The 27,366-nt window shown below is 45.0% G+C and overlaps 1 protein-coding gene across 1 annotated transcript in view; it reads left to right on the top strand.

Annotated features, from left to right (window-relative positions):
* Window positions 1–26,893, top strand: part of LOC148473254 (uncharacterized) — a 44,900-nt gene extending 18,007 nt beyond the window's left edge. The window contains exons 2-5 of the mRNA XM_088459848.1: window positions 8,743–8,923; window positions 11,610–11,739; window positions 21,509–21,613; window positions 23,238–26,893. Of these exons, the coding sequence (XP_088315974.1) occupies window positions 8,855–8,923; window positions 11,610–11,739; window positions 21,509–21,613; window positions 23,238–26,686 (3,753 nt within the window). The 5' untranslated portion in view covers window positions 8,743–8,854 and the 3' untranslated portion in view covers window positions 26,687–26,893. The remainder of the gene's footprint in view (window positions 1–8,742; window positions 8,924–11,609; window positions 11,740–21,508; window positions 21,614–23,237) is intronic.
* Window positions 26,894–27,366: the final 473 nt, after the last annotated feature.

The raw sequence follows: 27,366 nt of genomic DNA, 5'->3' as shown, positions 1-27,366 counted from the left end.
TTCACCAAGGTGATGGCGGTCATGGCGGCTTCTCTGCAGCTGCAGGGAGTCCGCATGTTACCGTACTTGGACGACCTTTTATTGGTGGCGGGATCTCCAGAGCTCCTTCTACGCCACTTGGACCTGACCATTGCGCTACTGCAACGGCACGGCTGGTTAATCAACTGGCAGAAGTCCACTCTAATTCCGTCTCGGCGGATTCTGCACCTCGGAGCCTTATTGGACTTGGAACAGCAAAGGATCTTCGTGACGGGGGATAAGATCTCTGCTTTACAGTCGAGGGTGCGCAGTTGTCTGCACAGCCACCGGGTGTTTCTACACTCGGCGATGAGGTTACTGGGCTCCATTGTGTCGGTGTTCGATATGGTGGAATATGCCCAGTTTCACTCCAGACCTCTGCAGCACCTGATCCTGTCCAAGTGGAACGGGCTTCCTCAGTCTCTGAAGTCCCAGACGATTGTGCTCACCCCGGAGGTTCGCCTGTCCCTTGCCTGGTGGTTACAGACGACCCATCTCAGCAAGGGACGTCCGTTCTGGGTTCCAAATTGGGTCCTGTTGACAACGGACGCCAGTCTTCGGGGCTGGGGAGCAGTTTCGGGTCCACACTTGTTCCAGGGCAGGTGGACGCCTACAGAAGCAGAGCTTCCAATCAATATCTTGGAACTCCGTGCGGTCTTCAATGCTCTCCAGCAGGCACATCGGGTTCAACAGGGTCGTCCGGTACAGGTCCAGTCGGACAACGCTACCACCGTGGCCTACATAAACAGGCAAGGAGGAACCCGAAGTCGAGCGTCTCTCGTGGAGGTCTCTCGGATCCTGGTATGGGCGGAGCGCAATCTTCCGGCCATATCAGCGGTCTTCATCCCGTGAGTGCTAAATTGGGAGGCGGACTTTCTAAGTCGCCAGGACGTTCATCCGGGGGAATGGTCCCTGCACCCGAACGTTTTTCAACTGCTGGTGGACAGATGGGGTCTTCCAGAGATCGACCTCATGGCGTCCCGGCACAACAACAAGTTGCCGGTATACGGGTCTCGCACAAGAGACGAAGGGGCGTCTCTGGTGGATGCTCTGTCCGTCCGGTGGACGTTCCGGTTCGCATACCTGTTCCCTCCGGTATCCCTTCTTCCACGGGTAATCCGGAAATTCAAACAGGAAGGAGGGACGCTCCTGTTGATAGCTCCCGCGTGGCCCAGACGGCACTGGTTCTCAGACCTTCAGGGTCTGTCCGTGGACAGTCCTCTGCGTACGACCGGACCTTCTGTCACAGGGTCCTTGTCTTCACCCGGACCTGACTCGGCTGTCTTTGACGGCGTGGCTGTTGAGACAGCCATGCTGAGGTCCAGGGGGTTTTCCAGCTCTGTGGTGCGTACCATGTTACAAGCTCGGAAGCCGTCTTCCGCGAGGATATACCATCGCGTGTGGCATGCGTTATTCCAGTGGTGTCGACCGAGAGGTTATGCACCGCCGGAATTTCGTCTACAAGCGGGACTAGATCATGGGCTTTGCCTTGCTTCTTTGAAGGTACAGGTTTCGGCCCCGTCTGTCTGGTTTCACCGTAGGATTGCTACAATCCCGGATGTGCGCACCTTTATGCAAGGTGTTCTCCGCATTCAGCCGCCCTTTGTTCCACCTGTGGCACCTTGGGATTTGGCTGTGGTCCTGAGGGCTCTCCAGGGACCGCCGTTTGAACCACTGGGCTCAGTGGATCTTAAATGGCTAACAGCTAAGACTGTTTTCCTTCTGGCTATTGCTTCGGCCAGACGTGTTTATGATTTAGGGGCTCTTTCTTGTAAACCCCCTTTCTTGGTTTTTCATGGGAACAGGGCAGTGCTTCGCACTCGGCCCGAGATTCTTCCCAAAGTTGTTTCCCAGTTTCATGTTAACGAGGAAATCGTTGTTCCGGCCTTTAACTCACCTGGTCTGTCAGTGGGTGAGGCCTCTTTGTATGTCGTGCGGGCCTTAATGACTTATGTTGACCGCACTTCTTCGTTTAGGAAGTCGGACGCCTTGTTTGTCCTCTATGGCTTCCGTAAAAAGGGTTGGCCTGCTTCAAAGCAAACTTTGGCGGCCTGGATCCGTATGGCTATTTCTGAAGCTTATCTTCATGAAGGCCTGCCGGTTCCTCCTTCTGTGAAGGCTCATTCCACTAGGTCTGTGGGTCCTTCGTGGGCAGCTCGACGTGGTGCCTCTGCAGTCCAGATCTGCAAGGCTGCTACGTGGTCCTCTGGCCATACCTTCGTGAGGTATTACAGGTTTGACACCTTCGCCTCTCAGGATGCTTCCTTCGGGCGGCGGATTCTCCTTTCTGCACAGGAGCGTCCCCAACCTTAAAGGATACTGCTTTGGGACATCCCCAAGGTATGCTGTGGATACCCTATGGACCCTGAAGTAGAAAATATGAGATATGGTAAGAACTTACCCTTGTTATCTCTATTTCTACGAAGTCCATAGGGTTCCATATCTCATATTTTTTCCCTTTTTGTCACTCTTCCTCTCTCTCTTATTGCTGTCTCTCTTCTCTCCTTTTTCCCTTTTTGTCACTCTCCCTCTTTGCTGTCTCTCTTCTCTCTACTCTTTCCCTTTTTGTCCCTCTCATTGCTGTCTCTCTTCTCTCTCCTCTTTCCCTTTTTGTCCCTCTCATTTCTGTCTCTCTTCTCTCTCCCCTTTTTCCCTTTTTGTCACTCTAACTCTCATTGCTGTCTCTATTCTCTCTCCTCTTTTCCCCTTTTTGTCACTCTCCCTCTCTTTCTCATTTCTGTCTCTCTTCTCTCTCCCCTTTTTCCCTTTTTGTCACTCTCCCTCCCTCTCATTGCTGTCTCTTTTCTCTCTCCTCTTTCCCTTTTTGTCTCTCTCATTGCTGTCTCTCTTCTCTCTCCCCTTTTTCCCTTTTTGTCACTCTAACTCTCATTGCTGTGTCTATTCTCTCTGCTCTTTTCCCCTTTTTGTCACTCTCCCTCTCTCTCATTTCTGTCTCTCTTCTCTCTCCCCTTTTCCCCTTTTTGTCACTCTTCCTCTCTCTTTCTCATTTCTGTCTCTCTTCTCTCTCCCCTTTTTCCCTTTTTGTCACTCTTCCTCTCTCTCACTCATTTCTGTCTCTCTTCTCTCTCCTCTTTTTCCCTTTTTGTCACTCTTCCTCTCTCTCACTCATTGTTGTCTCTCTTCTCTCTCCTCTTTCCCTTTTTGCCCTCTCATTGCTGTTTCTCTTCTCTCTCCTCTTTCCCTTTTTGTCCCTCTTATTGCTGTCTCTATTCTCTCTCCCCTTTTTCCCTTTTTGTCACTCTCCCTCCCTCTCTCTCTCATTGCTGTCTCTCTTCTCTCGCCTCTTTCCCTTTTTGTCCCTCTCATTGTTGTCTCTCTTCTCTCTCCTCTCTTTCCCTTTTTGTCTCTCTCTCTCTCTCCCTCTCTCATTTAGCTGTGAGAAATTAAGTAAACTGCCAGTGGAGTTGGTGACACAATGGCTTCTAGTGTCAGATCCGTTTGCATTAATATTACTAGTGTTAATAGAACGCATTGAAACAAAAATGGCATTGCTAAAACCTCAAAGTAATTATCTGCCAGTACTAAAGGAGACTACATTTATGAATACATTGGACATTTTCTCTTTCTCAGGCGTATAACAGAAGTGTCTTGTTTTTTATTATTTTTCCCTTCCTAATGAACTTCTAGCAAGGTGGTGATAATAAGTGATATTACAGGTATTCTTCATTTATCTGTTACATGGAAATCAGTTTATTAATAGTAGTGTAAGCTAGTCTTCATTCATTGTTTGGAATTGGTTCCAACCTTCCAAATATATTGCTTTATTTAAAGCTGTAAATGAACACAGTGAGTATATTGGCCCTGATTCAGAGGCGCCTGCTATTTGCGAGCGCACGCTCTGCATCAGGGCGGGACGTTTTTCTTTTTTCACTGGCCTCCAGGCCGCTCGGTAAGCTGTGGGTGACCATCGGGCTTGCAACGAGACCCTTGTGGTAGGGTCCCGTCCATCGCAAGCCCCAGTGAACTTCCTGCTCTAATAGAGCAGGAAGTTCACTACTGACATCACTGGTGATGTCAGTAGGGCCGCCCACAAACGGCAGGCGTTCAGGAACGCCTCCGTTTGTCCAGCCACCCCCCTCCTACACGCCTACAAAACGGGCGAGCTGTCAATCACAATCGACAGCCGCCCCATCTTGTGGCGAGTCCCGCAGCGAGTGAAAATTTACTCGCTACGGGGCTCGCGCACTTCGCAGTGCGCACACTGCACAGCCATTGACCCGCTTGCGAGAGGGTCTGAATCAGGCCCATTGTTTGATGCTGATATGATGCCAATAGGCTAAGGAAATTATTACAGATGTGTTCTCATCTGACCACAGTCGCGCCAAACATCCCTTCTCGGCGCGCCAGGTCCTGTGCGACTCGACTTGTGCTCAGCATGTTTTTATCAGTTCAATGTAACAAAACCGTGTAACGAGACTGCACTTCTTAAATTTATATCTGAATCTGTATACAAATTGCTACGAAGCAGCGGCTGCGTCTTTCTTTCATGCCAAGTTCCGTTGTGCTTCAGCTGTTACTTTGTACATATTTAAAACGAATTCCTGTGCGATTAGAGTTTCAGTCAGTTGTCTTTGGTACAGATTGCTGTGTCTGTGGTTCGAATAAGATGCACATTTAAAGAAAAAGACACTACACAGCACGGCATGGCACACTCGTGCTAGGCGTCGTGCTCTGCACGACATATTGTGGTTTGGTGTATGATGACACTGTAAGTATATATTCGAGATGTACTGTTCGGTTTTTACTCAGGTCTTCCCGCCAAATTCAGATCACAGAACGAGGCACAACATCATCTTTCATGGACAAAATGTCATCTCTGTTTGTGAAAGATGATATTTAGCCTCGTTCTGAGATCCGAACTTGGCGGGAGGATCTGAGCCAAAATTGAACCGTTCATCTCTAGTATAGTGTTCCCACTAGGCAGCTAAAGCATCATGCTCTGAGGCTTCCCCACCCACGGGTCGCAGTGTCCCGTGGGTGGGAAAAGTTGCAGTGACTGATCATTGCCGTGTGAATAGAAGCCGTGAACAGGGGAGAGCTTGGGGGAAGCCGAGCACCTCCGTAAGTGCTGGGCACGCCCCCAAGTATGACCAATTGGGGGTGTTCTGCAAGGACATGCCCCCTCCATGATTGGCCACGCCCCTTTTCCGAAGCGTGCGCGCATAGGATGCCCTTGGCCGTGAGTCTGCGCAATGTCCTCCCCGTTTCCTAGCAGGAACTCTACTGGTATATACAGTCAGGTGCATAAATATTGGGACATTGACAGAATTTTCATATTTTGGCCTCTATTCACCACCACAATGGCTTTGAAATGAAACAAACAAGATGTGCTTTAACTGCAGACTTTCAGATTTAATTTGAGGGTAATTACATCCAAATCGGGTGAACGGTGTAGGAATTACAACAGTTTCAATATGTGCCTCCCACTTTTTAAGGGGCCAAAAGTAATGGGACTATCAACTCAAAAGCTATTTCATGGACAGGTGTGGGCTATTACCTCGTTATTTCATTATCAATTAAGCAGGTAAAAGGTCTGGAGATGATTCTAGGTGTGACATTTGCATTTGGAATCAGTTGCTGTCGACTCTCAATATGAGATCCAAAGAGCTGTCACTATCAGTGAAGCAAGCCATCATTAGACTGAAAAATCAAAACAAACCCATCAAAGAGATAGCAAAAACAGGTGTGGCCAAATCAACTGTTTGGAACATTCTTAAGCGCAACGGAATATGCTGCGCTATATAAGAAACTGTTAATAAATAAAATAAATAAATAAAATAAATAAATAAATTCTTAAAAAGAAAGAACGCATCAGAGAGCTCAACAACACCAAAAGACCCGGAAGACCACGGAAAACAACTGTGGTGGATGACAGAAGAATTATTTCCCTGGTGAAGAAAAACCCCTTCACAACAGTTGGCCAAATCAAGAACACTCTCCAGGAGGTAGGTGTATATGTGTCAAAGTCAACAATCAAGAGAAGACTTCACAAGAGTGAATATAGAGGGTTCACCACAAGATGTAAACCATTGGTGAGCCACAAAAACAGGAAGACCAGATTAGAGTTTGCCAAACAACATCTAAAAAAGCCATTACAGTTCTGGAACAACATCCTATGGACAGATGAGACAAAGATCAACTTGTACCAGAGTGATGGGATGAGAAGAGTATGGAGAAGGAAAGGAACTGCTCATGATCCAAAACATACCACCTCATCAGTGAAGCATGGTGGTGGTAGTGTCATGGCGTGGGCATGTATGGCTGCCAATGGAACTGGTTCCCTTGTATTTATTGATGATGTGACTGCTGACAAAAGCAGCAGAATGAATTCTGAAGTGTTTCGGGCAATATTATATGCTCATATTCAGTGAAATGCTTCAGAACTCATTGGACAGTGCTTCACAGTGCAGATGGACAATGACCCGAAGCATACTGCAAAAGCAACCAAATAGTTTTTTAAGGCTAAAAAGTGGAATGTTATGCAATGGCCAACTCAAACCCCTGTCCTGAATCCGATTGAGCATGCATTTCACTTGATGAAGACAAAACTGCAGGGAAAATGCCCCAAGAACAAGCAGGAACTGTAGAGATTTGCAGTAGAGGCCTGGCAGAGCATCACCAGGGATGAAACCCAGTGTCTGGTGATGTCTATGCGTTCCAGACTTCAGGCTGTAATTGCCTGCAAAGGATTTGCAACAAAGTATTAAAAAGTGAAAGTAAGATTTAGGATTGTTTAGTTTGTCCCATTACTTTTGGTCCCTTAAAAAGTGGGAGGCACATATAGAAACCGTTGTAATTCCTACACCGTTCTAGGTGTGACATTTGCATTTGGAATCAGTTGCTGTCGACTCTCAATATGAGATCCAAAGAGCTGTCACTATCAGTGAAGCAAGACATCATTAGGCTGAAAAATCAAAACAAACCCATCAGAGAGATAGCAAAAACATAAGGTGTGGCCAAATCAACTGTTTGGAACATTCTTAAAAAGAAAGAACGCATCGGAGAGCTCAGCAACACAAAAAGACCCGGAAGACCACGGAAAACAACTGTGGTGGATGACAGAAGAATTATTTCCCTTGTGAAGAAAAACCATCTGAAAGTCTGCAGTTAAAGCACATCTTGTTTGTTTCATATCAAAGCCATTGTGGTGGTGAATAGAGGCCAAAATATGAAAATTCTGTTAATGTCCCAATATTTATGCACCTGACTGTATATCACTCAGTGGCCATTGTATTAGGTACACCAGCTCAACTGCTCGATAATGCAAATATTAGTCAATCATGTGACAGCATCTCAATGCATAAAAACATGCAGTAATGGTGAAGAGGTTCAGTTATAGTTCACATAAAAAAATAGAATGGGGAAGAAATACGATCTAAGTAAAGGCGCATATCCACTACATGATAAATTGGACGATAACGATATCATTATCGTTCATTGTCCACAATATCTTGCAGTGGATATGCTGTCAACGACCAGCGATGCGCGCTCCCGCTGGTCGTTGGCAACCTCTTTCATCGCCCGTACTTGCAGGGCAACCCGACGACATTGTCAGGTTCTGCAAGTACGGGGATGATAGAGGTGACATCACTGAATGATATATCGTTCAGTGTGGGTGCTCAGTGTCGTTAATGACATAGAGCACATCACTGCCGTGGAAACACTAGACGATATCGCTCATGGAGCATATCGTCTAGTGGATATGCGCCTTAACTTTGACAGTGGAATGATAGTTGTTACTAGACATTGTGCTTTGAGTATCTCAGAAACTGCTGATCCCCTGGGACTTGCTCCGTGCCCTCCTTTGGGGTCAGCACCCCCAAATAATAGAATCCATATACAAAGGCGGCACTCAGAGACCTAATAAATCCAATACTCTCACCAGAGAGATTTTTATTGTGAGTCGACATTTCGGGGTCTTTCACCCCTTCCTCAGGACAACATATCAAAATATATATATAGTTTTATTTGATTATTTAAAGACATTCTGTGAAGCCTATCTCATGCGTCCCCTTATTGCCAGCATTGATACAGATGTGTCCTTACACATCTTTGCTGCAGTCACGCTAAAAAACCCCTCCCGGTGAGCCAGGTCCTGTGATGTTCTGTTAACGCCGGGCGTCTTTTTTTGCCGAAAATGCCTTAGTCGATTCAGGTGCACACAAATATACAAGTGTCGCATAGCAAATTAATCAGCACAGTCTGCTGGTGCGTAATAGCTCAGCAAAAAAAGGTGCCGACACTAGCAGAGTAGCACGAGACCTGGCGGCTCACTCACACCAGGCAAGTCACGTTGCGAGGCGTATTGAGGCTAGATTTACGAGGACAAATATGTAGATCTATTGTAACCTGGATGAAACTGTCGCTGGCGTACACACACTATAGGATCTCTCTGTGGTGACATGGGAGGTCTCAGACCCTTTTCTCCTCCAATTTTCTGCCCATTGAATCAATTTCCAGAGGACATCATGATAGTGAGGGCTCCTGACCACCTCTCTGGAAGCTAGGGCTGATTGAGCTACCATACATGAAGCAATACATTATCCAATTAAGTGATTAGTGTTCTTTAGGGCTGTAATTTGTCTTTAAATGTAGCTTTTGTCTGGTGGAACTGTACCTTTAGAAATGATTATCTGGTCCAGTCTCAGGGTTGTAGTTACTTGTTTTATGAATGGCTGTTACATAGAGTTTTCCCTCCTGCAGAAAGATGGTCACGCAGGACCTGCAGCCCCCCAGAGCTGTCTCTGACCATAGGAATGTATCTCTGTAACTGGAGGAACAGGAACTAATTGTTACTATACAACGCTTCCTGAAGATGGACATCATGCCAGCTGCCGGGGAGATCCTGAACCACGCCTCAGATTTATACCACCTGAACGGAAAGGTACGTGAGGTCATACTCTACTCAACACATGAGAAACTATAGCGGAGCGAGGCCCAAATGGAATTTTCAAGCATCAATTTCACATAAGTAACTTTCCACAAAAATCACTTAATTCCAGCAGGAATGTAGTTTACGGGTGATCGTATTTTATAGCTAGGATTGTTAAAACGCGAGAATGAATAAAGATATGTTAAAACGAAGAACACTGTTGTTTTTCTTATGAAATTCTACATCTGTTTGGTATGTCACATGACTACCTTCTCAATTAATAAAATTAAAGTTGCATTCAAGATAGCCGCCATACTGGTGACATACCCTAAAAAGTTTTCCCCTACTCCCATATCCTATGTGTAGACACTGGATTAATATTTCCATACTCATTTCCTTTCTATAAGGTTGTTTCCACATTTATGGATCACCCCGTACAATTGCGGCCAATCACAAGTTGCGTCGGTATTCTCATGCTCCATGCTGCCAGATAGAAAGCCTCTGTTATATGGTCTCTGTTTCTAGATCTGTTAGTTTCAGTAGCATTTACCTATACCGCATAGCTTTCATCTCTTATTACATTGCATTGCTATCCTTGTACATACAGTGTGCAGCTCTTCTCTTTGGTCCTGGTTGTATATAAAACTATTGAAATACAATAAATGATCCCCCCTGGAGCTCAGACAGCTGTAATATGTATCCCTGATATAGCTGCATTCATAACACAATTAATCAGTTATTACCGTTTTTCTGCTGCGGCTGTGACCGCCCCCCGGCACGGCAGGGAAATAATGACCTGGAGCAGCCCCAGAGGAGGCAGGCTGGGCCGCAAGTCCTGGGTACGTATGATTTCTCTTGCTCTTAGTTTCCCTGAGATTGTCTTGTTTAGTGGGAATCCTATTCTAGTATTCTAGAAGAACATGAAATCCCCCCCCTTTTTTTTTTTGTAAATACTAGCTATGTATACTATGTAGCTAAATAATATACCAATTATGATTATTTGTATTTTGCTATATCCTTCCCTCCCCAAGCTTCTACATTCGTCCTTCTTGAGAGTGAGTAGAGGGTGACTGATGGATTTCCAGTGAATAAACTCAGGATGTCGCCCAAAACCTGCGCAGCTTTGCAGTTGAATTTTATGGCCGTGCCTCCTTCGCTTTTTAGAAGCACACAGAATACAGGGCTTCATTCAGAGGCGGCTGTACGGTCTACGACCGCACGGCCGCCTCGATGTTTGTCCAGTGCGCATGCGCATGAGGGAGCCGGCTCCTTCGTGCGCATGCGTGAGACCCGCTACGACCGACAGCGCCGGTCGTAGCGGGTCTCTTTCCAAAGGGGGCGAGCTGTCGATGTTGATTGACAGCTCGCCCCGTTTGGAAGGCGGGCCGGGGGGTGGCAGCCCAAACGGAGGCGTTCTCATGGGAACGCCTGCCGTTTGGGGGAGGCCCCACTGACATCACTAATGATGTCAGTGGCGAGCTTCCGGCTCTGACAGAGCCAGAAGCTCTCCGGGGCTTACGACAAGTGAGACCCTACCCTAGGGTCTCGTCGTAAGCCCCGATGGTCGCGATGGTCTATGACCATCGCGACCATCATCCTAGCTGTCGTTAGAGCTGTGGGTGTAAACCCACAGCCTAACGACCGAAACAGAGGCAGCCGGTCAGGATGCAAGCGGCCGCCCAGTTTCTGAACGACTGCTTGCATCCTCCGACCGCCTCTGAATGAGGGCCACAGTCCCTACCTACTAATTCCGCATATGTACACAGTTGTCTGCCAAATGCAGTGGCAGATCCAAATTGGGTGGTTTAGCATAACCCTGCTCCCTCATGTACCCTTACTGTTTGATGACCAGTGCCAACTACCAATCAGAGTGCATGTCTACGCCTGAGATGAAGAGCGAGGATGCTGTCTGGCTGTTCCAATGTGTTTAAAACACATGGCAGCCATGCAGAATCCTCTGTCTGCCTCCCGGCTACCAGATGCTTCTACGTAGTATTCAGCCGCTGGGAGCCTGCCCCCTCTAGACCCCTTGACACCCATCCCTGGATCAGCCATTGCCCGATCTTTAAAAATGTTAAAGAAATCTGCGCCAAACTACGCATGGTGAAAGACGTAAAAAGTTCACTATAAAATCCATCCTACTTCATCTTTAATCTAAATTTATTTTTATTTTTTTGTGTATTTCTGTTTTTTGTTATGTTGGTTCAGGTGTACCTAGAATGATATCTATCTTCCTGCACAGGCACAGTTGTAAGGTGCTATGCGCATTTCATTAGAGGTTACGTTACTGGCATGTCTGACCAGCCGGAGAGTTTGAGTCTTTTTGCGAGGACAAAAAGGCTTTGTGCCATGCTGGCCAACTTTTTTCCTATCTGGCCTCTGGGAGATCCGAGGAGGTCCAGATGGGAGGGTCGGGAGAGTTACACCTTGAATCGGATCATCACAGCACCGCGCCCTCTCTATCTGGACTCTTAGCAGCAGCTTTGAGCTTAGCAGGTGATGGTGTCTGATTTTGGGAGCCCATTATTATGTTGTACATAAAGATCTTGCTTTTTAGTGTGGCAGATTCTGGATCATAAAGCTGTTCTATGTGGATCTGTCTGACACAGTCGTAGAGACAATAGCAGAATTGCATTCTGGGAGGAAACTCGCCTGGCATGGAGAATAACTGCATTCATCTAGGAATCTTCTTTTATAGGAACCACAGTCTACGTTTGATGAAGTTGCAATTTACTTCTCAAAGGAGGAGTGGGACTGTCTGAGCAATGAGGAGAAGGAACTGTACAGGGAGGTGATGTTGGAGAATTACCAGACCCTCCGATCTCTAGGTAAGACATTAACACGCTATTTTCAAAAGGTCTGGCTACTTAGTTGGGAGAAAAGCAAGTAACTTTGCACCTGGATCAAACCATGTTGCAATGCAAGGGGTGCAGATGCTTCAAATTTATATTTTTTACATGCAGGATAAATACTGGCTGCTTTTGCATGCAGTCCACAAATGCTGGGCAGCTTTATATTTACACTGCAATTCAGAGTTCAGTTAGGATTGTTCTGAATCAACCCCACGTGTAACACTAATACCTTTTACAGATACAGATTAATTATGGCTCATTGTATCGCTCTCCATTAATCTACCAGGCCAATACTGTGTCATGATACTCATTTAGGGGGGTAATTATCAAAGCTCCTAACTGTCATTTTTCAAACAAGTAAAATGTAATGTAAATTAGAAGCTGATTGGTTGGTACTTTATCTCTCACAATTTTATCTGTCTCCGAGCTTTGATAAATACCCCCTCTAAGCTGTGTACACACCTGGAAGATATATCTGCAGATGATTCTTGTTCATAAACATCGAACTGCTATCTGGCCGGGGTCCCTCTCCCCAGCAGCCTGTGCTGCAAGTGTACGGGTGGGCGGCTGACCGTCCGTACACACAGCACAATGAGATGATATATCTGCAAATATGTCTGTCATCGGTTGTGCTGCACAGCCGACGCGATAGGTCTGTGAATTACGTCGCTCGCAGATATATCGTCTGTACACACTGGCCGACACACCCACGATATATCGGCCGTTCAGTTGAATGCCCAATTGTGTACCCAGCATAAGACTTGGATTAGGTGTTTAATTTCTTGGACCATAGAACTGTGTTTCCCAAACCCATCCCTCATGGCCCACTCAGAGTCCTGGTACTAAGGGTTTCCATGCATGAGCACAGGTGACTGAATTATTTCCCAGTCACTTTAATTTAATCACCTGTGCTGAAGCAGTGATACCCCTAATGTATGGACTGTAAGTGAGGACGAGGTTTGGGGAAACACTGCCTTAGACAGTGTACGATGGGTTGAGTACACGGGATCAGAATCCCAGTAGATTTTTTTAAGTATTATAACCCTTACTCTGACCGTGCCCCTAACCCACCCCTCGCGCAGCCTAACCCACCCCTCCCTAAGCCTAACCCGCCCCTAGTGTCTAAGTCCCCACCTAATCCACCCCTTCGCAGCCTAACCCTAACTCTCCCCTAACCCTCCTGTCCCGCAGCCTAACCCTCCATAGCGCAGCCTAACCCTGACCTACTACCCCCGCACATTAACCCTCCCATCCAGCATCCTAACCCTCCCCTCCTGCAGCTTAACCCTAACCCTCCCCCTAACCCTAAGTCTCCCTCTGACCCTAACACTTAACCTCCACAATCTGTCGGCATCCTGACTGTCGGGATGCTAACTACATCCCTGTAAGATTCCCCCTGTCCCCATCTTCAGAACTTGCAGATAATGGGCTTGTTTAGGTTAGTGTATTATTATATTACAAGCAGTCCCTTTGCAATCAGCTCAGAATTGGACTCAGGGTCATCTGCCCGTCATGGTTTCATTATCAGTAGTGTCATTATCAGTAGTGTTTGTTAGCTCCCCTGTAGAGGTTATTCACTACACACGAGCTGATTGCCTGTCATAAATTACTGTGGTAAAGTAAACTTATAAACTGACTTCTGTATGATGTAGAGTAGGTAGTTTGCAAACAGCCCTTCATTACAGGCCCACTGACAATCATTCAGAATTGGCTGCACTCTCAATGCCTGCTGTAAACAGGTAGAGTCAATCTAACAGCAGGTCCCTGCTTTTAGTGAATGTACCAGCTTTGGAGACAGCAGGATTAATGAGTCTAGTCCGAGCAGAGATCATATGAATGCGGTGTCGGTATTAAGAGAGCTTTCCGAGAACGTGGAAGAGAAGTGGAGTCCTGCAGCTCTAAGGACCATGGCTGATGGTACAATCACCGCTGAGAAGAGGCCTTGGTTACTTCCACCTGAAGTGCCGATTTCTCTAAATCGTCATAAGTTTTGCGTTTTCTTTTCCAGGACGAGTTCAGCTTTTCCATGATTTCACCTTCAATTTGGATAAATCTGATCATAACAACATCTAAACCTTTTCACCAAATGTTTTAACACTTCTGAATATTGTGACATCATTGCACTTAGCAACACTGGATAAGAGGCATAATTGTGGCTTGTATGTTTGTTGTGGGCAATGTCACCATCTTACAACTCATCCGAACTTGGGCTAATTTGACAAAAAGAACCGAGTAGAACAGCTCATCTCATTTTCATCTTGCAGGCTCCTGAATTCTAAATTGTAGTCACCAGGTTTAGCTCCGGATCAGTATATTCTACAAAAGAAAAATGTCACACGAAAAAAATTGTTATTGAAATTTGCCAGATCCTTAAACTTCATTTCTATATTGAGAAAATCTCATCGGTTTAATAAACAATAGCACCTTTCAGGAAATCCTCACCGACGCTCTTTTTACCAAACCACATCGTCAATTAGAAATGTTGTAAAAACATGTTATATAACATCACGCAACACGCTAACTGTGAACGTTTGGGAGCAGTCACTTACTATTACAGTATCTCAATAAATCCATATATCATCACGTCTGTGTCTCTTTCTAACTGTGCGGTGTGTGTAAGATTATATACATATTTCTTCATGGAGTTACTGAACATTAATGCCTTTGCAGATTTATGTTCTGTTGTGTAGGGCTTCTTCAGTTTATTAGGACCCAATCTTAGTCCTATATGCTGGACATTCAATAAATTTCCATCTGCCCTATCACACAGTCCTCTAATGCAGAGGTTGCCAAACTCTGGCCATGATTCAGAGACGGACGCTCTGACAGAGCGCTCGCTCTGAATCAGGGCCGGGCTATTTTTTTTTTAGAGCAGCCTCCTGGCCGCTCGCATAGCTGTGGGTGACCACCCACAGCTATAGCGAGCGGCCTGGAAGATGGTCGCGATGGTCTTGACCATCGCGACCATCGGGCTTGCGATGAGACCCTTGTGGTAGGGTCTCGTTGCTGCAAGCCCCAGAGAGATTTCAGCTCTAACAGAGCCGAAATCTCTCCCACTGACATCACTCGTGGGAACGCCTCCGTTTGGGCAGCCACTCCCCCGGCCCGCCCACCAAAGCGGGCGTGCTGTCACTCAACATCGATAGCACGCCCCCTTTGGGACGAGACCCGGAGCGACGGATTGCCGTCGCTATCCGGGTCTCGCGCATGCGCACTGGCCCACCATCGACCCGGTTGCGAGTGCACAGCGCTTGCGACCGGGTCAGAATCAGGCCCTCTGCCATTACAGTCCACATTTTAAGAATATCCATGCCTGAGCACAGGTGACTTAATTAGTAACTCAGCCAATTTGATGGACTCAAGCATGGATATCCTTAAAACCTGGACTGTAATGGCGGAGTTTGAGAACCTCTGCTCTAAAGTATCAAGGTAGCGATTTGGAATAATGGGGCAGATGTATTAAGCTCTGGAAAGTGATTAAATGGAGAGTGATAAACGACCAAACAATCAGCTCCTTACTGTCATTTTTCAAACACAGCCTGTAGCATGACAGGAGCTGATTGGCTAGTATCACTCTCCACTTTATCACTTTCCAGAGCTTAGTACATCTGCCCCAATGTGTGCTTCGAACCATCTTATTGCTAATAAGCAGTGGAGAGCCAGAAGTCCTGTGATTTTCTTTCTGCAGTGTCACATTGCAACAATTATGGAATATGCTAGCATACCCTCCCACCTTTACTGCTGGGAATGGGGACACATGGCGTGACCACATCCCAAAGTGTTAGGCTGTCCTTTTCCCTCTCCACCCATTCCTTGCCGTGCACACCAGTGCTGCTGCACCCATTCACCACTGCTGTGCAGCTTTGAAAGACCAATACCCTCTGATTTCCTGACCCACGGGACAATGCTGTCCCAACTGAAACATCGGGACAGAGCCATCAGATTGGGACATTAGGGAAGTATGGGGTAGAGGAAGGATAGAGCAGGTAATTTTATAATTATAAATAACTGTAAAGACTATGGACCTCATTCAGAGCCGCTCGCAAAATGCTAGTGCTCGCTCTGAAGGAGGGCGGCCGCTTCTCTATAATGAGCCGGCCTCCTGGCCGCTCGCTAAGCTGTGGGTGACAACCCACAGCTTCAGCGAGCGGCCAGGTTGATGGTCGCGATGGTCAAGACCATCGGGGCTTGCGACGAGACCCTTGTGGTAGGGTCTCGTCTGCCGCAAGCCCCAGTGAGCTTTCGGCTCTAATTTAGAGCCGGAAGCTCACCACTGACATCACGAATGATGTCAGTGGGGCCGCCCCCAAACGGCAGGCGTTCCTTATATTGGGAAGTACTATTTTTAAGTAATAAATATAGTTGGATTGATTTATAAATTAGTGTTGGGTAAGAATGAGTTAAATGTTATGTAGAGATTTAGAAGCATGCTCTGCTTACCCTGATATCGGCTGTACGTGGTGTCTGGTGTTTGTGAGGAGTGAGGATGAAAGCTGCAGAGCCTGGGTAAGATCGATGTTTAACACCGGTTTATTCATACATGTTACTGTTATCAATTGCATATATAATGGCAGTCATATCATATTGGTGTTTACAGTCTACATTCCCTAGCACACACATACTATGGTCCATTTTGTCTGAAGCCAGTAATATTATCTTTTATTTTTAAGGCACCACATAGTGTCCGCAGCAAAGTACAGGTAATTTACATAGAACAGTGTAACGACATATCATAAGTACAATAAAATGGAAGTTGACATGTCTTATGAGCAATAAAGCAACAAACTAGGTAGGACAAGAGTAAGGGCAAGCATTAGTCGCAGGGAGAGGGCAGGTTGGCACTCAATGAGCCTGTACCCATTGTAAGGGTGAGCATATCAGAGGGGCACGGATAGTTCCTTAAGTCACAAAGTGGGCATCAGAGGTCGGGAATAGCAAAGACACAAAGAGCTCATACAAGGGGCTCCCATAATCAAAATACCAGACACAGCGTGCCTTACTTTCTGATTGCTCATATCCAAAATGGCTGGTGGGTGGCATTCCTGCTTTAAGTGGTGCCCTTATAATTAACAAGTAGTGTTAATTGTTTTCATTATTTTATATGAGGTACTTTATTAGAGAGCTATTAAAATCCTCATACCGCTCCCCAAGTGTTAGCAGTTTAGTAATCCGGGAGGTAGTAGGTACCATATTATACGTCAGGAATGCACAGAAGTTCTATACCCAACTCTATAAGGATGGGATACCTAATTATTTAGTAAGTTGCAGGTTATCCATACAAGATACCTCTAATGCTTAGTGATGTCCCTGGTGAGTAGACTGCAGTCTATGGCAACATGGACACTTTATGAGTGATACTCATAGGATAGAAAGTGAAAACAACACTTCAATTCATAAAAACATGAATACACCCAACATGTACCTTTTATAGATTATGGGGCGCAAACAGGTGAGTTACATTTATATCTGGTTTATAACAAGTCTCTTTCACTTCGAATTCTGCTGAAGAACAATGAATACTGTGTGATGCAATCCAGGATAAAGCTGGGAGATGTGATCTGTGGTTTACTCCTATGGAATAAAGCTTAATAGTGTGACATGCGGCGCTGTGGAGGCATTAATAGCTGGCACCCGTGGGCAAGGTGATGTCTGGTACCTGCTATCAAAGTCTCTCTTTGGTAAATCACCTTCTGTGTGTCTTCATGCCTGGGTTTTTTATACCACCTTCACACAGAAGCCCGGGCTTTTGGAGCACGGGTCTGTTCCTGGTCCCAGGCTAGTACCCCCTTTCAGACAGATGATGAAACTGCCGGGTCAACATGGATCCTTCTGTGTGAAAGGGTCAACCCGGGTTGCAATTCCCGGAAATTTCACCCTGGATTGACCCTTTCACACAGGAAAGGACCCGGGTTGACCCGGAAAATTAGCAGGTCCTTTTCTCTGTCTGAAAAGGGTATTACATACAGTAGACTTGAAGGCTGTGTTAATGATTGAGCTCCTGTTATACATATCATAAACATCTTCCTCACTGCAGCTGTGGAGCTCTCTATGTGGTTTCTCCCTAAAGTCCCAGCAATAGCTGGTGCTACTGATAGTGGGTTGGGTACGGGATCCCGGCGCTCTGGATCCTGGTGGTTAGAATCCTGACAGGGTTAGGAAACCGACACTTGTCGGTCAATATCCTAACCCTCCCCCTCTCCCTAACCCTCTCTACCCGGTGCCTAAACCTAACCTCCCCTTCCCCGCACCTTAACACTAACCCTCATCCTGCCCCTAACCCCAGTACAGGATTCTGACAGGTGTCGGAATTTCGGCGCTGGCATCCCAACTGTCGGTATTTTGACCAGATCCCTTGAAAATATATCTGTCAGCATCCTACCCCAGCAATTACCCATGATGCTTGGCGATTTACATTACGCTCCAATCTAAACTATGTTGCTTGAACCAACAGAAATGATAAAAAAAATGTATCAGGTGACCTGGTTGCATTTAAGAAAGAGAGAGACGGAGATAAAAGAGCAACAGTACCTCCAAAGTTCAGGATAGGGTAATATTAAGCCGTGACAGTAACATTATTCACATCTTATGATTATCCTGTTTTGTGTTGCTTTTTTTTACCAGATTACCAGAAAGAACTTTTTACAGTACCTAAAGAGCATGCATTGATGCGACTATCATAGAGTTGTGTCATATACAGCCCCATAGCAAGACTATAAGGATATAACAATGTATATGATCATTGGTCAGTATACATTATTAATATTATCTTTTATTTATAAAAGTCCACAAAGTGTCTGCAGCGCCGTACAGGGGGGTAATCCTATAAACATTGCAAAATACATGTAACAGAGTGTAAGTACAATATTAATAATAACAGTGACCTACATAGCGCAAGCATATTCTGTTGTGCTTTACAATTGAAAACAAAACCGTAACAAGCCTGGGTAATATAACAGATAGATATAGAGGTAAGAGAGCCCTGTCTGCATGCTTGCACTCTAGGGGCATATTAAGAGAGGAGGGGGCCTGTGTACAGTCTCCGTCCAGGTCCCCCTCCTCTCTCTCCGGCGGCTGGTAGCGCACTGAGTGCAGCGCCGCAGATGTAGACTCTGGGTACTGCGCATGCGCAGTAGGAAAATCGCAGAGCTGATAACGCCAACGTGGGACTCTGGAAAGGTAAGTAAGTATTAAAGAAATGGGTGCAGAGTGTGTGGTGTGGGCCCGCACACCCTGCACCCATTATAGATACGCCCCTACAAGTATAAGGACAAAACACCAGCTAACAATAGTGTAAGTACAAACACTACTATAACACCACAGATTGGGAAGGACAAACCATAAATGACAAACATGAAAGCAGTATACATGAGTATAGTTGGGAAGAATCATAAATGCATGCATGCATGCAATATATCCTAAACGTCTGTCTTGCGCAGGCGCAGTGAGAGCTTGAGGGAGGCCCAGCCCCCTCCCACCCTTCACAGCTCTCACTGTCTGGCTGAGTTTCTTAAACATCCTCTATTTTCTTCTCCACCAGTGCTGTTTGGATCCCTGGAGCTGGCAACCCCCCAGCGACACCTCTGTTCCATACCAGGCGTGCACCCCTTCAATAAATGACAGAGACAGGGAGGGGAGAGAGAAATTAGATGGAGAAGAAGACACGTGAGGGAAACTGGGTGTTAGGGGGATGAGGGGGACAGAGATGAGAGACGGGGGTGAGGGGAGCAGATGGGAGGCTGGGTGAGGGGGACAGAGACCCTGCTGTGTTGGACTGCAAAGCCATGCACTTCATAAAGCTGGATGCAATTACATAACAGTATGCAATGGATGTCACCAAAGAGCATTTTCACTGCATTATGCAGGTTTTCCCAGATGCCGACGGTGATATAGATTGCGGGTGCTGGAAGAGATGTAAATTTACTTTCATAGAGACAAAATAAAAAAATCCCAGTTACTATAGTTACCACGCCATCAGTGAAAGTCATTTGATAGAAATTGCTAACCTTACACAGTGGCCCAACGCAGTGATCTCTACACAGCTCCCGGGTTCCTAGCTGTAATATGTTAGACAGCAATTCTCTGGCTCTACCCTGCTCTTCTGCCAGCCATGACTGATATAACTGTATCTGATTATTGTGCTCTATTGCTATGATATAGTCTAAAGCTGCCCAAACACTAGACCAACTTACATCCAACCAGCCAACTAGTTGATTGGTTGGAATGAAAATCTGGTAACGTATGAAAGCAAATGACAATCAGCAATTTGCTCCCAAACACCAGAAAATGGACAAAAACTGTTTGAACAAATTGTTTAGATCAAACATTTAACAAACTTGTCTGACCGACTATTTTCAACTGTTTTCTGGTATTTAGGAGCAAATTGCTAATCATCATTTACTCCCATTCCTTACCAGATTTTCATTCCAACCAATCAACTAGTTGGATGGTTGGATGAAAGTTGGTCTAGTGTGTGGCCAGCTTTATAGGATACAGTGATGGCTTCCAGAGCTTATTATTAAGCCTGTATTTTAGGTAATCAGTTCACATGCAAATAAAAATAATCAGTGGTTTTCACAGTAAATATACCATACAAAGTGAACAGCTCCTTATACTTTGGTGTAGATCTGGTTTTTATTCTAAACAGAGTTGACGATGTTAGGGGACATGATCCCAAGGGACCCAGAAAAGAAGGTGCCAAGGCCAGAGGTGAGGGTGTCATAGGTCACGATAGGGGTGAGAAAGGGGTGGGTGACTGGATCACAGGGAACAGAATTTGGGTTGCCAAAGAAAAGAGGGAAGGGTCACAGGGAAGATTCAGATTGCAATAGGGTAATGCCAGTTCTGGTGAAGATTTCTGTCTTTTTCTGTTTTAATTTAAATTAAAAATCCAGGAAAGCCCCTAATGTGGTTTAGTTTTAGTTATAATTAAAAATCAGGATCCCTAATTATAATGCACAACATTCTCAATTACAATTCAAGACTGTGTCTCTGAATCATGCAGTCTATCTTCATTCCCTATGCCCTTTTACCTCCAAAGAGGTAATGCACATTATAATCTGTTCTAGCAGGCAGGGAAATTAAAACCCAGGTGTTCTGTGAAACAGGCGCTAGAAAAGTTAGACACTGATGAAGAATGGGTAACGTCTACCTCCAAGCAATGATTGTCAGTGTGGTGCTGGTTTAGACCATTGGCATAGATTATAAATAAATTGTTTAGGAGATTAGGTGAAAGTTAACTGAAGATGTGTCCCTTTTTAGAATATTGATATGACTTAAAAATGAGACTGTAAAAGTGAAATCCAGAAGGAAGGGATTGGGATACCGTTGACAGATAATAAAGTTTCTTTGGTAAAAAAAAATAATAATATTGCTGTGTAAATATATCTCTAGTGCTCATAGGCGCACCTCTGTCAGGTTATATATTCGTAATCACCTAGTAAAGTTGCAGAGGAGGAAATTATTTTTCTTGATGAATATTAGAGAATTAATCAGTGCCTGTCTTGTTTTGTTTTCATTATTCTCTATGTACTGCTTTCATGCTTCTGACTGAATAAAGCAGCACACACTATTAGCCCTCTAGTGGCATTGCAATTTCATATTGTGTTGGGAGAGGTTTTGTACATATATAAAATGCATTTTTTCTATTATTATTTTTTTCCGGATATTATAATAAAGCAAAAAGTACAATTATATGAGCATTTTGGTGTACAATAAAGTAATTGATCAATTTAATTTTCCACATAAGGTTGGGACAATGTGAAGCCACCTATTGTATCAGTAATTGAGCGAGGAGAGGAGCCATATTTGAGGAGCCCCCAGCGCAGGACAATTCTAGAGAATTCAAGTACAGGTGAGTGATCACGCAAAAAAATGAAAGCCTTCGGGCTTATGTGATGTAGAATCTTTAAATGTTTCTATGGTAAGCTCTTTGAAGGGGGCAGCAAAATCTAGACAGACAGTATGGACTATTTTATTTTCCTGAGGACTGTAAGGACATTTTCTTTCTTGATAGACTGAAAAATGAGTTTACGAAGCTATTATGGTAATATACTGTTTTATTAAGGAAAAGCAAATACCTACAATTCAAATAGACCAAGGACCAGCAGATATATTTCTAAATCAACAATCACATATTTATCGTATATGGTAGAAATGACAATATTTGATATAGTATATTGCCTAGTTAGCTGCATTAAGTGTTAGAACTACTCTCTGGTAAATTATCCATTTTCTTCAATATATTTACAAAAGGGACAAATTATATCCATAGGACAATTGTATCCTATATCAGAGACAATGGGCCTCATTCAGAGGTGGACACAGACGTGTCTGTCTTTTGGCGACTTTATGCAAATGCCACTAGGAAGCCCTTCCCTGGTGTACATCTGTGCGCATGAATGCACCAGGACTGAGACGCCCACTATGAGCGTCTGTAGACGCACCATCGAAACCTGTACCAGCTCTATGGCAGGTGCAGATGTATGGCCTCCAGTGTAAATGATTGAGCTTCTGAGTGCCTGATTAAGTAGTGTATGCAAGTGCGATTACGGACGCAAATTGAAGACACTTCTGATACCAGGCGCCTCAATCACGACAGCGGCTTTGTGCATACACACCAGCACATGCGCCATTTTAAGGGATATTTGCGTAAACACAGTAGCAAAAGATCGCTCAACTCCATGGTCATCGTCAATGCGTGCAGCTCTGAATCTGGCCCAATATAACAAATATTTCATTCATTTGTGAATGTTGCCTAGAAATGTATAGCTTAATCTACAGTTTAAGGGGTTTTTATTTAATGTACAGGTTTCGGGCCTTTAATTCAGCATATTTCACGTACTGTACCTCTCACTTTTTATCTTCTGTGTCCAAGTGTCAGCTGGACAGTACTGAGGTATGTGGCACCATATGTTGGTAGTTTCTCTCTAGTATATTATTAGTAACATTTATGTATACAGCGCCCATGTATTATGTAGCACATCACAGAAAATGGAGATTCCAGTCTAAATTTTCTATTACACAAACATAGAAGGGTCCATTCCATTTTTTACTCTGGGACTAAAGCAGAGAACCTAGAGGACACCTATGCTGACATGGGAATAACATACATACCCCACACAGTTAAGGTCTCAGTTATCAACGAGTTTTATCATTCACAGCGAGTGATAAAACGAGCTGTATACAATAAATGGTGCTCCCAGCCAATCGGCTCCCAGCTGTTTGAAAAGTGACAGTTGGGAGCTGATTGGCTGGAGCACCATTAATCATACACAGCGACTTTTATCACTCGTTGAGAATAATAAAACTCATTGATAAATGAGGACATTAGTGCCCTAGATGGAATTGAACTCATAGCCCCAGTGCTGAATCATCATACCATCATATGAATTTTATGTCTTATTATTATTATTACTTACTAGACACTTATTATTCTCTCTCAATTTATTATTAAACAGTATTATTTCTTTTTACAGATACTTCCATGAATTCAAGTATTCCTGGCAGAAATTCGGTGCACTTCCTTCCATTGGACTGGATAACAGACGACTCTTTCCAGACCCATGCTTATCCTCCTACTTCCAGGATTACAAGAAGCAAGGCTTCAATCATACCTGTCAGGATAAAATCGGAGGAACCAAACGGATATCTCCCTTTACACATGTCTCCGCACAAATTCAACCCATGGACAGAATATTCTGCAGCTCATTATAACCAAAGAAATGATCACGGAGACAAGCCTATCAACTTGTCCATAATGAGTGGCGGTCTCGTTAAGCACGAGAGCATATTTCGCAGAGGAAATGTATTTGCGTGTCTCGATGGGGGGAAATCGTTCCCTTATGAGTCCGAACTTCACGAGATATTCCGCAAAGACCAGAAACAATTTGTATGTCCAGTGTGTGGGAACGTTTTTATTTCTAAGTTAGGTTTCATTAAACATCAGAAACTTCACAGGAGGGAGAACGCATTTTCTTGTACAGAATGTGGGAAATGTTTTGTAAGTGCCTCGGATCTCATCGGTCATAGGAAAACTCACACAGACGAGAAGCCCTATGTATGTTCCGAATGTGGGAAATGTTTCATTTCTAGCCTTTATCTTACTAGACACTTAAGAACTCACGAACATGAGAAGCCATTCCCGTGTTCCGATTGTGGGAAATCTTTTAGCAGTGCCGGGAACCGCTTAGTACATCAGAGAATTCACACAGGGGAAAAACCGTTTGTGTGCTCTCACTGTGGGAAATGTTTTACCCAGAAAGCCAGTTTCCTGGCACATCAGCGAATTCACACAGGAGAGAAACCGTTTGTATGCTTTCAGTGTGGGAAGCGTTTCTCCCAGAAAGCCAGTTGCATCGTACACCAGAGGATTCACACGGGTGAGAAACCTTTTGTCTGCTTTGAATGCGGTAAATGTTTTAGTTCTAAGGTGTATCTCGTAAGGCATCGTATGATTCACACGGGCGAAAGGCCGTTTGCGTGTGCCCACTGCGGGAAATGTTTCACCCAAAAAGCGAGTTACCTGGCGCACCAGAGAATTCACACAGGCGAAAAACCGTTTATCTGTACCCACTGTGGGAAATGCTTTTCCCAGAAAGCCAGTTGTATTGTGCATCAGAGAATCCACACGGGGGAGAAGCCGTTTGAATGTTCTAATTGCGGAAAGTGCTTCAGTTCTAAGATCTATCTGGCTAGACACCAGATCACTCACACCGGGGAGAAGCCGTTTGCGTGCTTTGACTGCGGAAAATGTTTCACGCAGAAAGCGAGTTACAACACACATCAGAGAATCCACACAGAGGAGAAACCCTTTAAGTGCGCAGACTGCGGCAAATGTTTCACCCAGAAAGCGAGTTATATTGCCCACCAGAGAGTCCACACGGGTGAAAAACCATTTGTGTGTTCTCTCTGTGGTAAATGTTTCACACAGAAGGCCAGTTACCTTACTCATCAGAGAATCCACACAGGAGAGAAGCCCTTCGTGTGCGCTCTCTGTGGTAAGTGTTTCACTCAGAAGGCCAGTTACCTCGCGCATGAAAGGATTCACACAGGAGAGAAACCATTTGTCTGTTCGCACTGCGGAAAGTGCTTTGCCCAGAAAGCCAGTTGCATAGTTCACCAGAGGATCCACACAGGAGAGAAGCCGTTTGTGTGTTCCCAGTGTGGAAAATGTTTTGCCCAGAAGGCCAGTTGTATAGTTCATCAGAGGATCCACACAGGGGAAAAGCCCTTTGCGTGCTCAGAGTGTGGAAAGTGCTTCAGCTCTAAAATATATCTGGTTCGACATCAGCTTATCCACAGAGGGGAAAAACCTTTTCAGTGCACCGAGTGCGGGAAGCGTTTCGCCCAGAAGGCGGGATATATGGCGCATCTGAGAATCCACGCAGACGAGAAACCGTTTAAGTGCGATGATTGTGGGAGGTGTTTTGTTCAAAAGGCAAATTTTCTTGCTCACCGGAGAATTCACACGGGAGAAAAACCGTTCATGTGTTCCGAGTGTGGAAAATGTTTTTCCCAGAAAGCCAGTTACATCACGCACCAGAGGATTCACACGGGGGAGAAGCCGTTTGTGTGTGCTCAGTGCGGAAAATGTTTCTCACAAAAAGCAAGTTACCTCGCGCATCAAAGAGTTCACACAGGTGAGAAACCGTATGTGTGTACTCAGTGCGGTAAATGCTTCACCCAGAAAGCAAGCTGTGTTGTCCATCAGAGGATTCATACAGGCGAGAGGCCTTTTGAGTGTTCTGCTTGTGGTAAATGCTTCAGACTTAAGAAAAGTTTTGATGAGCATCAAAGAACTCACACAGGAGAGAAACCGTTTCCCTGCTCAGATTGTGGGAAGTGTTTTACCAATGCAGCAAATCGTATCATACATCAGAGGATTCACACAGGGGAAAAACCTTACGCGTGTTCTGTGTGTGGGAAATGTTTTTCGCAAAAAGCTAGCTTTGCTTCGCATCAAAGAACTCACACAGGAGAGAAACCGTTTGTGTGTTCTGTGTGTGGGAAACGCTTCACCAGTGCCTCAAATCTTATTGTGCATCGACGTATCCACGCGGACCAGAAACCCTTTCTGTGCACCGAGTGCGGGAAATGCTTTACATGTAAGATATACCTTGTTAGGCATCAGATTATTCACACAGGTCAGAAACCGTTTGAGTGTTCTGAGTGTGGGAAACGGTTTACACAGAAAGCTGGCTACGTGGCGCACCAGAGGATTCACACGGGGGAGAAACCGTTTGCGTGTGCTCACTGTGGGAAATGCTTTACACAGAATGCAAGTTGCATTGTACATCAGAGAATTCACACGGGGGAGAAGCCATTTGAATGTTGTCAGTGCGGGAAACGGTTTAGCTCTAAGGTCTATCTCGTCAGGCACCAGTTAATCCACACAGACATCAAACCCTTTAAATGCTTGGAGTGTGGGAAATGTTTCACCCAGAAAGCGAGTTATAACGCACATCAGAGAATCCACACCGACGAGAAGCCTTTTAAGTGTTCCGAATGCGGGAAGTGTTTCACTCAGAAGGCCAGCTTTATGGCGCACCAGAGAGTTCACACGGGCGAGAAGCCATTTGTGTGCAATCACTGCGGGAAATGTTTTACCCAGAAGGCAAGCTGTGTAGTACACCAAAGGATTCACACGGGGGAGAAACCCTTCGGCTGTGCTGATTGTGGCAAATATTTTAGTGCTAAAGTATACCTGGCCAGGCATCAGTTGATTCACGCCGACGTGAAGCCCTTTAAATGCTCTGAATGCGGGAAATGTTTTACACAGAAAGCAACGTACGCTGCGCATCAAAAACTTCACGTCGATGAGAAGCCGTTTATATGTTCTGAATGCGGGATGTGTTTTACCAAGAAAGATAGTTACGTTGCACATCAAAAAGTTCATATAGACGGGAAACCATTTGCATGTACTTGATTACTGCATGTACAAGGCTTATATCCTCAATGTATGTGTCTTGTCATCTTAGCGATAGTTACTGCATATGTCACCTTTTGTAGTAGAAAAGAGAAATAATATAGTAAAAAAAAAAGAAAAAAAAAAATCTTTTACTGTAGCTCTCGTTATTAATTCCTGAGTGTTATGGTATTGTGTGTTAATTTCTCTTTAAAAATAAACTTAACTTTCAACACTAAAAAATTATTGAATATTCCTTCTAGAAATGTTTATAGAGTAAAGCAATGTCATTCCCTCTGCATTATTTGCGTAAGTGATAAGGCAAAGCTTTAAGAGCCTAAATCATTCGTTATAGTGTCCTATAGCTAGATACACACTTAAATTTACTAAAGTGACAATTTCTACTTCAGGGTCCATAGGGTATCCACAGGATACCTTGGGGTATAGGTGTGACGTCAGTCATCGTGCACCATAGAGTTAAGCTTTCAGCCTCCCAGGATGCACTAGGGTCCCCCTCCTATACCCCTCCCCCGAGCCAAGGCACCTCAGTTTAGTTTGGTGCCCGGCCGGAGTCGGGTGCACCTGTTGGAGTGGGGGCTAAGAAGAGCCCCTGAAGCTTTTCTGCATGCAGCTGTGGCTGCACATTTGGTTGTACAGCATGGACAGTCCTGACGTCCATGCTGTCTTCCCTACACCCCCGC

Source organism: Taudactylus pleione, unplaced genomic scaffold (assembly GCF_031769625.1).
Source record: "Taudactylus pleione unplaced genomic scaffold, aTauple2 ptg000946l, whole genome shotgun sequence".
NCBI classification, from domain to species: domain Eukaryota; kingdom Metazoa; phylum Chordata; class Amphibia; order Anura; family Myobatrachidae; genus Taudactylus; species Taudactylus pleione.
This window is presented reverse-complemented; position numbering and strand designations above follow the sequence as displayed.